Below are 15,564 nucleotides of genomic sequence, written 5' to 3'. Positions count from 1 at the left end.
CACACACAGTCACACACAAAGGATGTCAGGGAAGAAGTCACATGAATTACGTAACACCGCTGTCGGTTGGAAACCTTGAAGGTCCATATTTCGTTCTCCATATACATCAGTGCTATTGGTCACCCTTTATTTCAGGTTGCACTGTTGGTTTTACCAATATTTCACCAATGAAAAGTATTAAGAGCTTGTGAGTAAATCTCATAATTGCATTGGATCAATTGGAACCCTGTTTCTTTCTAACAGTTTGGGACATAGAGGATTTCTCCCTGACAGCAACAGGGGCATACTGCACATTATATTCTGCAAGGAGCAGCAAGAAAGGGAAAAAAGACACAGTGCAGTAGAGATAGGGACAGGGAATTAGTTTTGTGTGTTTTCAGTCTTGTCATGCGTTTAGCTGATTACAAATACAACATCTGGTCATGTAAAGATTATACTCTAGTAGTCTATAATAATTTCTAAATCATGTCCCTTCAATATACAAACATGGACATGATGTTTAGCCAGAATATTAATGAGCTTATTTATGTTGGAGTTAATTCATTACATGACATTACAAAGTTAGGCTTAAACCTACAGTACAGTATAACATCTCATATATCATGACATGTAAAGTGATGTGCTTTGGTCCAATTATAATGATGGAAGTGTCTGGCCAGAACCAGTGAGTGTTTGAACAATGAAAAGATAAATGATAGGTTCACTTAGCAACATTTCCACAACAATACAGGATTCTGACTCAATTTAAAATATTCTACGTTTTTTTTTTTCAACCCATAAATCATGGATGTGTCACCTACTATATATTTTCTCAACTGAGTCGGCTAACTGGCAGAAATATCTTTAAAGCCCACATACAGTTAAACCCATATCCCCTCTTCAATTTCTTCTTCTTAGCTTGTATAGATGTACCCTTATTAGCATCTCATTAGCATTTCATCTACGCCAGTGTGCTTGCCACGGGCCTCTGCCTTTTTATGTGATGTGGTACCTGATGAGGTATGTCCTAGCCAAGCCTACAGTCAGGGTTTTAATGAGATTAACAGATCCAGTCTGCAGAAAGTGTAGGAATCTGCCTGTCTGTCTAATATTAAGGTGCATTTAAAATACATGTTTGTGTGGGTAATTATTTTATCTTTTCTGTATACTGTATTGTGTGTGTGTGTGTGTGTGTGTGTGTGTGTGTGTGTGTGTGTGTGTGTGTGTGTGTGTGTGTGTGTGTGTGTGTGTGTGTGTGTGTGTGTGTGTGTGTGTGTGTGTGTGTGTGTGTGTGTGTGTGTGTGTGTGTGTACCATTTACATACTGTATATATATATATGTATAGTATACACGCGTATGTATATACATTTATTAGCCCTTTCAGAAACTGGTATGGATGAGTTTAGTGCTGCCGTGGGAGAGTGCATGCAGCTTGACGTGTAGGCATGAGAATCTGCAATGCACTGCAAATACTGTCTGAAGGATGCTGTCTGAACCATTTCTGTTCTGCAACCCCATTTCCTGTGTATGTGTGTTTTTTATCTGACGTGTGTGTGTGTGTGTGTGTGTGTGTGTGTGTGTGTGTGTGTGTGTGTGTGTGTGTGTGTGTGTGTGTGTGTGTGTGTGTGTGTGTGTGTGTGTGTGTGTGTGTGTGTGTGTGTGTGTGTGTGTGTGTGTGTGTGTGTGTGTGTGTGTGTGTGTGCGCGCGTGCGTGTGTGCATGTGCGTGCGTGTCTTCCAGTGAGCAGTGCATCGAGGCTTATGAACTGCTGTTGGCTTTGGCAGAGAGCGAGCAGAATCTGGTCCTGGGACAGTTCAGAGCAGCTGGAGTGGGCTCCGTAGGTAAAGAAACACTTTGTCCTTATTTCGGTTCGGTTTGTGGACCGACGGTGAAGGGTTGACGGCGTCACAAACGTAACATATGGACCTGCGAGGCACCCTGTTGCCTTGATCCGCACCAAAGCTGGCACAAACACTGTTCAGGGGTCTGGCATGAGAATAGCCAACATCAAGAAAACAAACGAATTGCAAACACACCGTATGGGGCACGACAGCAGTGTTTAACAGCAGTGTTTAACTCTTCCAATGGCCATAACTCGGTGCTCTGATCAGCACACTATAGGACTAGATTTGAAGGCTGCCTGAAAATCTAGCACACATAACCACCACATTTCCACCACATAACGCTTTTAGTTAAGTTACACTTCATTGATTCCAGTGGAAACGTTTGTCCTCTGCATTTGCCCCATGCTAACTAGTACAGTACACGGTGCAGTGGGCAGCCATGGAGCAGTGCCCGGGGACCACGCAGCTCTATAGCCCTGAGGCAGGAGTATGTCCCTCATTTATCTTTGTGTGGTGAGGAAACCCACATTCACATTTACAGGGAACACGCAAAGACCACACAGAAATATAATACCCCAATCTGGTGCAAACCCACTAGCCTAGAAACCAGACGAATCTGCCAGTGCACAAAAAAAGAAGCCCTCAACGGATGCTTGGTTGTGATTGGATTTCACTGCCCCGAAGATGTGGGGCACCAATCAGCCCCTTGGAAATGCAGGTTCCATACAGAGATTCCAGGCTAATATCTATGCAGTGATATTACTGGCCATGCCAGTAGTAGTAACGCATGGCCTTCTTTCTGTGAGGCAACAGTGGCTGAGATATTATGGACGTGAAATATCACAATGTTTTCGGCCAAATAACTCAGTATCGATATTTGTTTGGACAATAACATTGTATTGTGACAATAATATAATAAAAACAAAAAGTCATATTATATATTATTACTAGCGTTGTGTTGGCTGTGTGTGTGGAGGGACTAAGGTATCCACCTTAGTCTGAATGCAGTAGAAAGCAGTTCTATACAGTGGCACTGACGAGGTGGATAAGCACATCAACGGAGACATTACAGAGGGAAATGTACTGTAGGAGAGCTGGTGGCTTCCACTGTGAGCCACGATCCAGAGGTTCATCTTTAATGATCTATCTCACTTCAGTGACACTCACTTGGCCATGCTTTTATCAATGGGTCTTTCTATATTGGCTGTTTGTTAGCTAACCACAATATCTTTTTGGTCGTTAATTAATTGAATCAATGAAATGGGTCTCTGTGAGATGTTTCAATAATGGAAAAAAGGGACAGAAATTTAACAAATAGTGCCATAGAGCTCCTTGTATGTGAATAGAGTGTGTTCACAACAACATTCTCGCTTGAGCTGGGCATGAATGGATCAGCTCAATACTACAGCTAATGAGAACAATTGTGAACATGGCTGTCAGCTAGGTGATTGTGTGGCAGGGGAAGCAGCTATTCTTTAGACTAGAGGCTGTGGGGGTTATTCATAAAACACAATGACAACTGCATTCCACTGAGCAAAAAATATTTTCTGGTAATGAGAACTGACTGAGTCACTTTGCCACTGCCCTGTGCTCTGCAGATAAGTGAAAATAATGATACTGTTGCTGTCAGGCAAGAATCCGTGTATCTCCATATTTTTACTATTTATATTTTCAGAAATGAATGCCATACTTCTTCATACTGCAGCGTCACACAAAAGTTGCAGAAAATAGCCGATCTTCAAGCAGACAATACATTGCGATGTGAACGTTGAGAGAGATCTGCTATTTTTGGAAGAAATTAATAATAAGAGTGAAAGTGTGTCTTTGGGTTCTTATGAATATTACACCAATGAAAGGTATTAACAAGAGCGTATGACTAAATAATCATTACATCGGATCCATTGGATCAAATTCCTCAAGAGTAACTGTTTTGGACACATGAGATTCAAGAGTATTATAGTGACAGATAAAGACCAGACCAAAGGATGTGTAACGCTTAGTTGGAACCCACCAAAAAAGGTCAGGTTTGTGCACAACTGTTCTCGCCAATCCTGGTCACAACGGGGCGCCTGATCAATACATTTGACATTTTTTGTAAAGTGTGTGTGTGAGTGGAGCCTCCGTGTGCGGCCAGTGTGAATGGCTGCATTCATTTACATGGATTTACAAAAAAGATCTGCGTCTGTGCAAGACTCAAGGATTATAAACGTTCTCGTTCGGCACTTATTTGGTTCCACAGAGGCATATACAAGCTCTCAAGCGTGTCACTTTGTGTGTGTGTGTGTGTGTGTGTGTGTGTGTGTGTGTGTGTGTGTGTGTGTGTGTGTGTGTGTGTGTGTGTGTGTGTGTGTGTACAGGAGATCAGTGTGGTGAGGAGAGCACCAGCCAGATACTCAAGAGGGCCCAGGACAGCAGGAAGACGGCAGAGAACGCAGCCAAGGACCTTCTGACACGCCTGGACGGGAGCTGCGGAGGAGCGGCCTTCACTGTCAGCGGCTGCACCGTCCAGCCCTGGGAGAGCCTGTCCTCCAACAGCCACACCAGGTGAGAGAGAGAGAGAAGGGGTTTCACAGATGGAATAGTCCTCTGTAGCAGGGGTCTTCAATGTTTTCAGGCAAGGGACCCCTTAGTTAAGAGAGAGATGAAGCAGGGACCCCCGCAACCCATAGCTACCATATAGTTTCATCGGTTGACGGCACAATCATCAGTGTATTTTGGATTCATGTTAAGTGTTTTCAGATATTTAACCACTTGAACTGTCAATACATAATAAACTTGACCTTTCACTCTGTATTTAGTCTAGGCTACTCTTTCCCCTCTACACCAAAGCTCTTTGCCAAAAATAGCCGATCTACAAGCTCACAATGCCTCGCAGTGCAAGGCGTGGTGAGCTTGTAGATCTGCTATTTTTGGCTAAAGTTCTCAGAATATATTATGGACGCTAGGGTTCAAGTGGTTAATATTAAAAAGGAGAAAAAGGTTTCTATCACACAAAGATTTGGAGGACCCCCTGTAGTAACTCTGAGGACCCCCTAGGGGTCACAGACTCCCTGTTGAAGACCCTTGCTCTGTAGGGTTCAATTCTGGGATTTTACAGTCTGATGCCCTTCATTTTCTTTGTGTTAATGGCAATAATTAATGGGATTTTCAGGTTCTGTCTGTCAAATCCTTTGGTCCTGAAAATGTGATATTACGATGTGGGAGACAATGTGTTACCACTAGAGTTGCCGATACTGCCTAAAATGCCGGTATTTGCGAGTATGCCAATCCCCATACCACGTCATTTATCACAAGATGATATTTCACACTTTGATTGCTTCAGTTGACTGTTTTATACTCTTTCTGTACTATTTACATTATAATCATATTCATTTGTAGCTGCACTGGTGTCGGATTGATAATCGGTATCAACCGATTATCAAGTTATGTGTATCGGGAAGGAAACAAATATATTGTTACATCTCTAGTTACCACAGAGCTTTTGGAAAACAGTTCTCTGACATTTCACTATCTCCCATGCGGTTGGAAATGTGCAGAGTGCACAACTGGCCTTTTTTTTATATCATACAGACGTGCATAAATGCCCAAGGCATACTGGGTGTGCATGGATCATACTGTACCTCAGTGTGCATGGGTCGATATCGGTATCTCTTCTTTCATGTGCTCAGCAACACCTCCTGAGCTCAGTGTGACTCACTGTATGATGGAAAAATAAATGAAAAATAATCCAAAGAATTAATCACTAAACTCAAATTAAACTTGTGTACTTTGTCATTATTTACTTATACATTTGTACTCTTTACTTTATCATGAACATCTTTTTCTTTTTTCCATTCCCCTTATGCAGCTCATTGTGCAGATAGTGTTTTTCATTTTGGTATCCTCCTTGCTCTTCGCTGAACATTATGTACTTCCGCATCCGATTCCTTCCTCAATTATTTGATCAGATATAATCCTAAGTGGTGCAGCAATGGTCCCTATGACAATACATGTCAGATATTGTGTTTGAGACCTTATATTTGATGTGTTATGGCCTTGTGTTGTGATTTGGTAATAACCAGTGTATTGAGGAGAGTGACACACACACACTAGCAGATCTAGAGCTACGAGCTTGTAGATCTGCTATATAGCCAAAGCATGAAATAATGTTTAACATGGTTAAAATGTTAAGTGACACAGATGCTTTCCTGGTCTTAAATGGTTCTTCTCTTCCTCTCCTTCCATGCCTGCGCGCTGTGCAGCACCACCAGCTCTACGGCCAGCTCGTGCGACACAGACTTCTCCAAGGAGGACGAGCAGCGGCTCAAGGACTACGTGCAGCAGCTGAAGAACGACCGCGCCGCTGTCAAGCTCACCATGCTGGACCTGGAGAGCGTACACGTGGACCCGCTCAGCCTGGAGGTGAAGCCCCGCGGAGAGACGCACCGCCTGGACCTGGAGAACGCCGTCCTCATGCAGGAGCTGATGGCCATGAAGGTATAGGAGGAACATACCTTGGGCAAAATTTACTATTACTATTTAACTGCTATTTAACACATTGACCTTTTGGCAAATGTTCCGCCCCAGGATAATGGATGTTGTGGATTGATATATTTTGATAATCGCGATAATATCGTAAATCACAATAATCGTGACATGAACATTTTCAAACGGTCCCATTACCTACTCCTCTCCTCTCCTCTCCCAGGAGGAGATGGCGGAGCTGAAGGCCCAGCTGTACCTCCTGGAGAAGGAGAAGAAGGCGGTGGAGCTGCGTCTGAGCACGCGGGAGGCGCAGGAGCAGGCCTACCTGGTGCACATCGAGCACCTGAAGGCAGAGGTGGAGGAGCAGCAGGAGCAGCGGAGGCGTTCGCTGGGCTCCACGGGGAGCAGCAGCAAGGACAAGTCCTCGGGAGCCAAGGTGAGCTGTCTGTCTGCACTCAAAACGGTCTGGTTTGACACATTAAGGGTGGATTCACACTGCAGGTCTCGGGTGCGTACTCGAGACTACTTGGCAGATGTTTTGTTAGTGTGAAGGATGTTCCCCAAAACACCGTACCCGAGACCACCTCTGAAGGTAGTCTGGAGACACATGATGCGTCCTCGAGAATGGTGCTCTGCAATGTGAAGCTATCATTCCATAAACAAGGAAGTGGTGAGGCTTCTGCTTTATTTTGTCCACAAGAGGGCAGCAATGTATGTGAAAAATCTAATGCTAGCAGGCATACCTATAAACCTAACAGCAACATACTGTAAATCATTGTTTCTCAAAAATTAAAATAAAATAAGGATTGGTCTGCGACGTCACTATTAAGATACCGAGGATGCACCAGTGACGTTATTGTTATACGATGATTAGAGACGACGTTACATTGCGATGTTTCAAAAACAGTCAGCACACACTTCTTTGGTTGTGTATTGTGGTTCTGTTATTGTTACAACTCAAGATAACGTCAGGAACACAGTAAAACCTTAATATTCGCTCTAAATTCTGACAAGATACTCTTCTGTGACATGATGTTTTAGATCTCCCAAAGGCCTATAGTCAACAGCGCCCCCGGAGTCACACAAATACAATTACAGTTGAATGAAGTGTACTCTAGGGAGTCCAGGCACAGAAGAATTTTGTCAATGTGAATGCTGGTCAGCGGGGACCAGGCAACTGTTTTCGGGAACAGTTCAAAGCAATCGACCTCAGTGTGAATCCGCCTTAAGACCTGGAATTATTTTATACTTTAGCCATTGAAAAACAGCAGATATACAAGCTCACTATTTCTATGCATTTGATGTATTACGTTGTGCTGTCGTTTCTTATTGTAAATCGCTCTGGATTAATAGCGTCTACTAAATGCCTAAATTGTAGGGCAGCTTTCAAAACAAACCCACAAAAGTGCTCCACAGTTGCCAGAACAATGGTACAGAACATCTCACAGCAAAGCATCAACAAACATAGAAAAAGAATGAAACGATACATTGAAAAAACATAAATGCAACATGGGAATAAAAAAAAGCCTAAAGGGTTTAGTTTATAAAAGTGTGTTTTTCGAAGACGTGCAAAAGAACAGAAGACGGTGATATGGCCAGAATAATCTCCTCAGGCAGGTTGTTCCAAACCCTTGAGACCCGAATGGCAAAGGTGAGGTCAGGTTTACTCTTAAGTCTAGACTGCCAGATGGGTCCTGCCTGAGGATTTAAGGCTGCGGTCTGCCGCACTGGAGAGCTGCCTTCTGGAACAAAGACAAGCACTCACATGTTGGTGAAGTTCTAATAGCCCATGTTAGAATGTTGCAGATGATGCGTCACTAAAGCAATTAATTGATTGCTAAAAATGTTTGATTCATCTTCTGTCATTCAATTATTTGATTACTAAAAACGTCTGATTAATATTCTGTCACTCAATTATTTGATTAATTGAATTCTTATCGCATTGCTTCAGTGAGGCCACATGATGTTATTGCAATTTGATGACATATGCTAGTAAATGGTCTAGCTGTTTGTCAGAGCTCAATTCAAAATGAAATTAAAACTTGTAGACTATCTTATACAAGTGCACAGTAAACCAACAATCTTTTCACTTGGGATCATGCTGCAACAGATCTTCCTATCCATGTGAGGACATTCAGTCCTCTTAACCCATTAAAATCGGGAAAGCATATATCAATTTAAATTTCTTTGGATATTCAAAAATAGCAGATGTACAAGCTCATAGCGCATATATATTTTTTTAAATCTTGTGTGCAAATCTTTGAATATACCTGTATATATTTTTTAAGCAATTTTTTTTAATCTCAAATCTTTCAGAAGACATTCGTAGAATCGGCCTGGGATCTTAGAATGTTTTAAGGACATGCGTGTGACAACACACAGGCCATCCTACAGTACCTGTGACATCATCCCATTCTGTCACATCCTATGATCAGAGCAATTCATCACAGGAACCAATGCACACATATACGCACAGGCTCAAACACACTTCAGACACGTAACCTTTGATGCAGTCGTCCACGCCCTGCAAAGGCACTTAGCCAAAGTGTCACTGTCACTATAAAATCAACCATCATCAGCAATCCACCCCCTTTACCTCATTTCCCATCCATTCTCCTCTCCCCCTCATATATCCCCCATTTGGCATATGGCAAGCCATCCATCAGAAACCCTTTGGTCTCGGTCACTTAATATGACCTACTGTAGTCACCATCCATGGAATGGCTTCAAATTGTTCCTTGTCCTTCTGTCTCTCTACCTAGATAGGAACCAAATGGACCCGGTATTGTTTCTATTTGTATACTAAGGGGAGACCTTGAAATGTGAAAGTTTGAGAAACACTGATTTACAGTATGTTGCTGTTTGACAAGTGTTAGGTTTATAGGTATGCCTGCTAGCATTAGATTTTCCACATACATTGCTGCCCTCTTGTGGACAAAGTGGGTTTGTGCATGTTGCTTCAGATGGTGCAAACAACTGCATGTGATTTGCATGACTGCTTAGGCAAAACTATTTACCTAGCTAGTGTTTTGCTCCATACGACGATAGAAGGTCCATGTGGCAAAGTACATTAGGAATCAACCAGTAACATACATTTTTCAATTCACAGCCATATTTTGATGTTTTTGTGTCTTCTAGGAAGGAGGAGATTCTCCAGCCATCAGCTTGTCAGACTTCAGAACCATGAACGACAGCGACCTGGCTGCAGAACTGACAAATGCACTCAAGCGGTAATTTATTTGTTTTTGGATGATGTGTCGTTTGCCTAAGATGATTGGCTTTCAAGCAAAACATGGGCGGCAGTAGCTGAGTGGCTAGGGAGCCTGCCTGGGGAGCCAGAGCTCCTGGTTGTCGCAGGTATGACTTCCGGTCAGGCAGCTATGTGTCCCTGAGCGACTCTTAACACAATGGGAGCCAAGGTTTCTAACATTTCTAGCTGTTGCTGGTGCCGCCGTTCACTTACGCTTTATTTTGAAGAGCCTCGGAAGCTTCGTGCGTGTGCACTAGGGCTGCCAAATTAATATTCGAATATCGGATATTCGTCGAATATGGGGAAAAAATGCATATTCGATCATAAAAATTAATATTCGAATTATAAAAAATAAAAAAAAAAGTAAAAAAAAAATAAAAAAAAAATCCGGCCATCCACGGTGGTACTACCAAACATAACTCCGGCCATCCACTGTAGTACTACCGAAACATAACTCCGGCCATCCACTGTAGTACTACCGAAACATAACTCCCGCCATCCACGGTGGTACTACGAAACATAACTCTGGACGCTCTCTCTAGAGGTCTCATCACACGTTGTTATGAGAAGCTGCTAACGTTAGCTTCACCCTCTGGCTGTGGCTCTGTGAGTTACAAACTGTTGCAGATAGCAGGGTGACCACAGCTTAAGCCTGTATCAGAGTCGGGTCCGCGGTGCCGTGTAGTCTTTTTGAGTCATAAAACTACAACGTTAACGCTCAAAAAGACTACACGGCACTCCACCGCGGCGGACCCGACTCTGATACAGGCTTAAGCTTGTAGATTTCTCCTCATTGATCTTACACCAGCATGCATTTGCAACATAGGCTCTAGTAGCCTAGCCAGACAGTGGCTGTCTCTGACTGACTGACTGCGAGTGGAGGAGTAGAGGAGAGGAACGTATGTCTCAGTGTTGCCAAGTCTGATATTTATAAGCCATGTTGGACTTGTTTCTTTTTTGTTGTAAAGTTGCTTGTAAATAATGGTGGTTGTGATTGTGAGCTTGTAGATCGGACCAGCTGTTTTCAAATAGCCAATGTATATAGGTTTAAAGTAATCATGTGGCCTATATTCACTTATTTTGGGCTTGTTTTCATAGACCTGGTTGCTTATTCCTCTCACAAGATTTGGCAACACACCCATCTATTTTGATAATGGTAACAGAGAACAGTGGCTATTTACTTTACTTTTTTGCTTTTAATAGTTTTATAGCCTAATTGCATTTACTTTTTGTGTAAAACAATTTTCATCAGCTTTATAAATAAATCTCTTTGAAACTGAAGACCATGGCCAATATTGATGATTAAAAAAAAAATGTTTTTTTTTTATTATTATAATTTTTTTATTATTATTTTTATTTATTTTTTAATATTCGAATATATTCGATATTCGGGCCAATTTCTAAGACCAATATTCGAATGTAATATTTGAGGAATGTTGAAGCCCTAGTGTGCACGTGAGTGTCCGCTGACGATTGAGGAAGATAATCGATTTGTTTGCAAACACTCGCAAAACTAAAATCCAAACCGGGGCCGACCATCGCGGTAAAGTGTCGCCATGAAAACAAGCAGATCTCTGCTTCCCTGGCGTTCTTTGCACCTTATTCATAGATAGCGCTGTTTTTATGTTTCAGCATAGAATGGGAGTCTATGCAGCCTAGACGCACCATTTTGCTTCTGTGCGAGTCACGTTATGACGTATGGACCAGGGTCTTTCACAGGGCACACAACATGCACGCTGCAAAGTTAACCCTTTGTCTCGTCTCTCAACCAGACAACTGAGTTTTGGCACAGCGACCTCCAGTGGCCTTGTCTCGTTACTGAACGAGTTTGGCCCCATGGGTGTTAACCCCTGATTGCTCCCCGAGCGCCACATATGGCTGCTCACTGCTCCTAGTCGTTATAGGATGGGTAAAATGCAGAGAATACATTTCACGTATGTGCAAATGTACTGTGAAAAAACAACCCAAGGCGTGGGGCCAATATTATTATTATATTATATATTTCAGGCATCAGGGTTCAAGGCACCATGTGAAGAGAGAGCCAATAAAGTTTCTGTTTGTGCTGATCACCTGTTGTGATCTCTGGTGAATACGGTAGATTAGTTTATATTAGTTATTATATTATTATAGTAATATATTAGGTGAAATAGTGAAATGATAGCTTTATGTCAGGGGTCTTCAACAGGGGGTCCTCAGAATTACTACAGGGTCAATCCAGTTGAACCCTAGCATCCCTATTCTGTGGAGAACTTTAGTAAAAAATAACTGATCTACAAGCTCACAACACCTTCCAGCGAGAGTCATCGTGAGCTTGTAGATAGTCTATTTTCACCAAAGAGGTTTGGCGTAAAGCAGTGGTGTGTTCAGCAATTACATTTCGGGGTGGTTTTTATTCATTAATGAATTAATTGTTATTTTACGGCAGTCTTGTGGATTCCCAAATATAAATTCAAACAACCATAAAACAGTAACTAACAACACACTCGCTCAGCCTTTACTAGCACCATATACTGTGTTGACTTGATAATCTACTGGTTCCATGTCAACTTGTGAGTTGTGACATTGTCACTCATACTGTAGCAAGTGAGCACAAACACACACACACACACACACACACACACACACACACACACACACACACACACACACACACACACACACAAGCTAGTAGTCGCAAGTCTGTTTGGACATCTGACAGTAGCCCATGTCTACAGATTACAGTACTTAACAGGTCACACATTGATTTGCAGAGTTGGACTCTTTTGTAGCTTGGGAAAAGGTGCAAATGGGGCAGCCAACAATATCTATTGTCGGAGGTGTTTTTCCGAAGACGAGATCCCACTTGGGTTGGTGGCTGCCACCCTTGCCTCTATGATGGCTACGCCACTGGCATAGACGGGGGAAAAGAACAGACCGAGTACAGAGTGAAAGGTCAAGTTTAATAAGTATTGACTGTTTACGTGGTTCAAATGTCTGAAAATCCACATCGACATGAATCCAACATACACTAATGATAGTGTTGTCAAACAAGTGTCTGTAGCCATCTATGAAATCTATGAAAAAATGTAATCTGCAAAACAATTATATTATATCATATATACAGTATATCGTCGCTTCATCATACAAGAAAGAAAATAGAGAAAATAGCAGATCTACAAGCACACAATGCCTCTGTGTGCTTGTAGATCCGTTGTGTGCTTGTAGATCAGCTATTTTCACTTGTTTAAATCATTTTTAAAATGATAAATACAAAACGAATTGCTGTGGACATACAAGGTTTCCACCCGACAACAACGATATACAATATGTAGTGGGGGTCTTTCTCCGCTAGGGGGTCTTTGGGCTGAAAAATGCTTTATTGTGTGTGTGTGTGTGTGTGCGTGTGCGTGTGCGTGTGCGTGTGTGTGCGTGCGTGCGTGCGTGCGTGCGTGTGTGTGTGTGTGTGTGTGTCAGGGAGAAGAAACTGAAGTGTCGTGTGCAGGAGCTGGTGGCGGCGTTGGAGAGGCTGACCAAAAGCAGCGAGGTCAGACATCAGCAGAGCTCTGAGTTTGTCAATGACCTCAAGAGGGCCAACAGGTGACTAAGAATCACACTCTGCATCCATCCTGCTTGTTTCTGTTGATTGAAATGATCAGTCAGTTAGGCCTGTCACAATTATTACATAATCGTCTAATCGCAATTATTTGACATAATCGCAATTATTTTGACATACATGTAATCGCAATTACGGTATTTGACATAATCGCTTCCATGTTTAAAAATGTTCATATAGGCCTATTTTCAAACATTTTCAAAAATAGTGGTAATAGCAGATCTACAAGCTCACAACAACGCGTCGCATTTGTGAGCTTGTATATCGGCTATTTCCACTAGCAATGTTATTTCAGTATTTTTTTTTTTTAATTTAGGTTATGTGTAATATCTGCCATGTGCAACTTCAAAGCCTACAAGCCAAACAGAAATGTAGTTGTCAGCAACAAAAACACAATTAAATCGTTACTCGCAGTCATTTGAGTGACAATTAATTGTCATGTAAAATGGCATAATCGTGACAGCCCTACAGTCTCTTTTGGAATGATACGTCCTGACACATCTGTATTGTTTTACCTGTCTGAGTTTGATACGTCCTAACACATGTGTATTGTTTTGTCTGGGTGTGATGGCGCTGCAGCAACCTGGTAGCAGCCTATGAGAAGGCCAAGAAGAAACACCAGAGCAAGCTAAAGAAGATGGAGGGCCAGATGATGGGCATGGTGGAGCGCCACGACACGCAGGTGCGAATGCTCAAGCAGCGCATCGCCCTGTTGGAGGAGGAGAACGCGCGACCGCACACCAACGAGACGTCGCTATGAGGACACGCAGGGAGGAGACGGACGCACATCGCAGAGGCCCCGCGGAGAGGACCAAGACGCGGTCTGTCAGCGAGCACGGGAAAGTGTAACTTGTGATGGACCAGCAGTTGTTTGTTGTCCTCGAGGTGTTGAGAGTTGATGTTGAAGTCGGGATGGTGCCGAGCCAAGACTGTAGGATAACACGTTTATGAATGATATCCCTTTGCGTCAGCTGGGGCGAGGCACACAAAGAGAGGCTTTTCGAGTGCATTCGCTCCCTCAGTGGATTCACCGAGCCTCCTGTGCTGAAAAGTCTTGCAGAAAGCACGAAAGAAACAAAACTGTCCCCTTCATTTCTGTCTATAGTGTTTGCGACTCCAGAGCCATTCCCATGGTCATACCCTGCGTAAAGACAGCGACGGCCCCTTGTGTGCACAGACTGGCAGACGGAGGGATGCCAGTGTGTTATGGGTTTCTGTTCTAGCAGAACAACCAGGGACTACTTTAGAACCCGTGACACATAGAGAATGCCATGAGCTGTGAGAGATCACACCTCTCTCTGTGTGCAGTACGGAGGACTCCCACAGCGAGGCTGTCTGTCTGTCTGTCTGTGTGATTGAATACAAGGTCTTTCCCTCCTTCCTGTGGTCCTACTGGGTGGATGATGGACACAGTGTGCATTCACTGCACAATGATGCAAACCGGAGGGAAGACAAGAGAAGGATGGCATTTCAACACTATACTATTATGAACTACAAATTACGAATTGTGTAATTTTTTAATATTTTTTAAGAGCACTATTATACGATTTGGTATCATCTTTTACAAGGCTATTTTACCAGAGTCTAACACAGTTTACGCTAAAGTGTCACTAATTATTTGATACTGTATGCCTTTTATTGTCTTAAGGTTGGACAACTTATTATTTTATATCAGTGTAACTTTACTGCCTGTTGAAGTTAAATTCATTCTTTAGGCTAACGATCATGATTGCCAAAACCTGAACAGTTCTGCATAAATGTTCCGTTTAGTGGGCAGTCTTATCTTATTTGAGAAGGTCACAACGGCTGGGTCAGCTAGGACTAATTTGTAGGGTTGCACAATGAATAAGAAATATATATTTTGTTGCTGTCGGTTAGAAACCAATACTGTTCATTTTCAGGTAAAATAGCAGATCTACAAGCAAATGTGACACGTTTTGAGCTTGTAGATCTGCTATTGTTGCTACTTGTTTGTGACACTGTAGTATGAGGAAGTAGGGCATTCATTTACAAAAATCAAAACAACAAATAAAATATTGAGATAAGAGGTTTCTGCCAAACAGCAACGTACTGAATTGAAAAAGAAAGATGAAAAAAAAAAGTTCCTAAACGAAGTAATTTGGCATCGCAAAATCTCAGGCTTATACAAATTAAGCTCCATGCATAAAAGAAGAGTTTCATTTAAATTTGATATCTGAGATTACAACATTTTTGCACACTGAGATAACTTGACCATTCATGTCATGTACACAATACTCTGAACTAACTAAAGATCATCAAAAGAAACGGCGAAGGATTTGTTAAGATTTCAAGCTAAATCTGAGTTATGTCATACCTTGTTTGACTAAGATTACAGATTTGCCTGTACCTACATACTGTACGATCCCCGGGAAGGGTCCATTTGTTTCCATTTGTACTTTCTCAGAGTTGTATAC

The 15,564-nt window shown here is 42.3% G+C and overlaps 1 protein-coding gene across 2 annotated transcripts in view; it reads left to right on the top strand.

The window, feature by feature from the left end:
* The window catches only part of mcc (MCC regulator of WNT signaling pathway), a 63,728-nt gene extending 48,604 nt beyond the window's left edge, over positions 1 to 15,124 (top strand). For both annotated transcript variants that reach the window (XM_080726564.1, XM_080726565.1), the window contains exons 11-17: positions 1,720 to 1,820; positions 4,181 to 4,367; positions 6,065 to 6,299; positions 6,511 to 6,723; positions 9,426 to 9,517; positions 12,991 to 13,113; positions 13,709 to 15,124. In XM_080726564.1, the coding sequence (XP_080582690.1) occupies positions 1,720 to 1,820; positions 4,181 to 4,367; positions 6,065 to 6,299; positions 6,511 to 6,723; positions 9,426 to 9,517; positions 12,991 to 13,113; positions 13,709 to 13,889 (1,132 nt within the window). In that variant the 3' untranslated portion in view covers positions 13,890 to 15,124. The remainder of the gene's footprint in view (positions 1 to 1,719; positions 1,821 to 4,180; positions 4,368 to 6,064; positions 6,300 to 6,510; positions 6,724 to 9,425; positions 9,518 to 12,990; positions 13,114 to 13,708) is intronic.
* The last annotated feature ends 440 nt before the right edge of the window (positions 15,125 to 15,564 follow it).

This window comes from Nannobrachium achirus (genome assembly GCF_963921795.1).
Source record: "Nannobrachium achirus genome assembly, chromosome: 5".
NCBI lineage: Eukaryota > Metazoa > Chordata > Actinopteri > Myctophiformes > Myctophidae > Nannobrachium > Nannobrachium achirus.
Note: the sequence above shows the minus strand (reverse complement) of the source record. Positions and strands in the feature narration are given on the sequence as shown.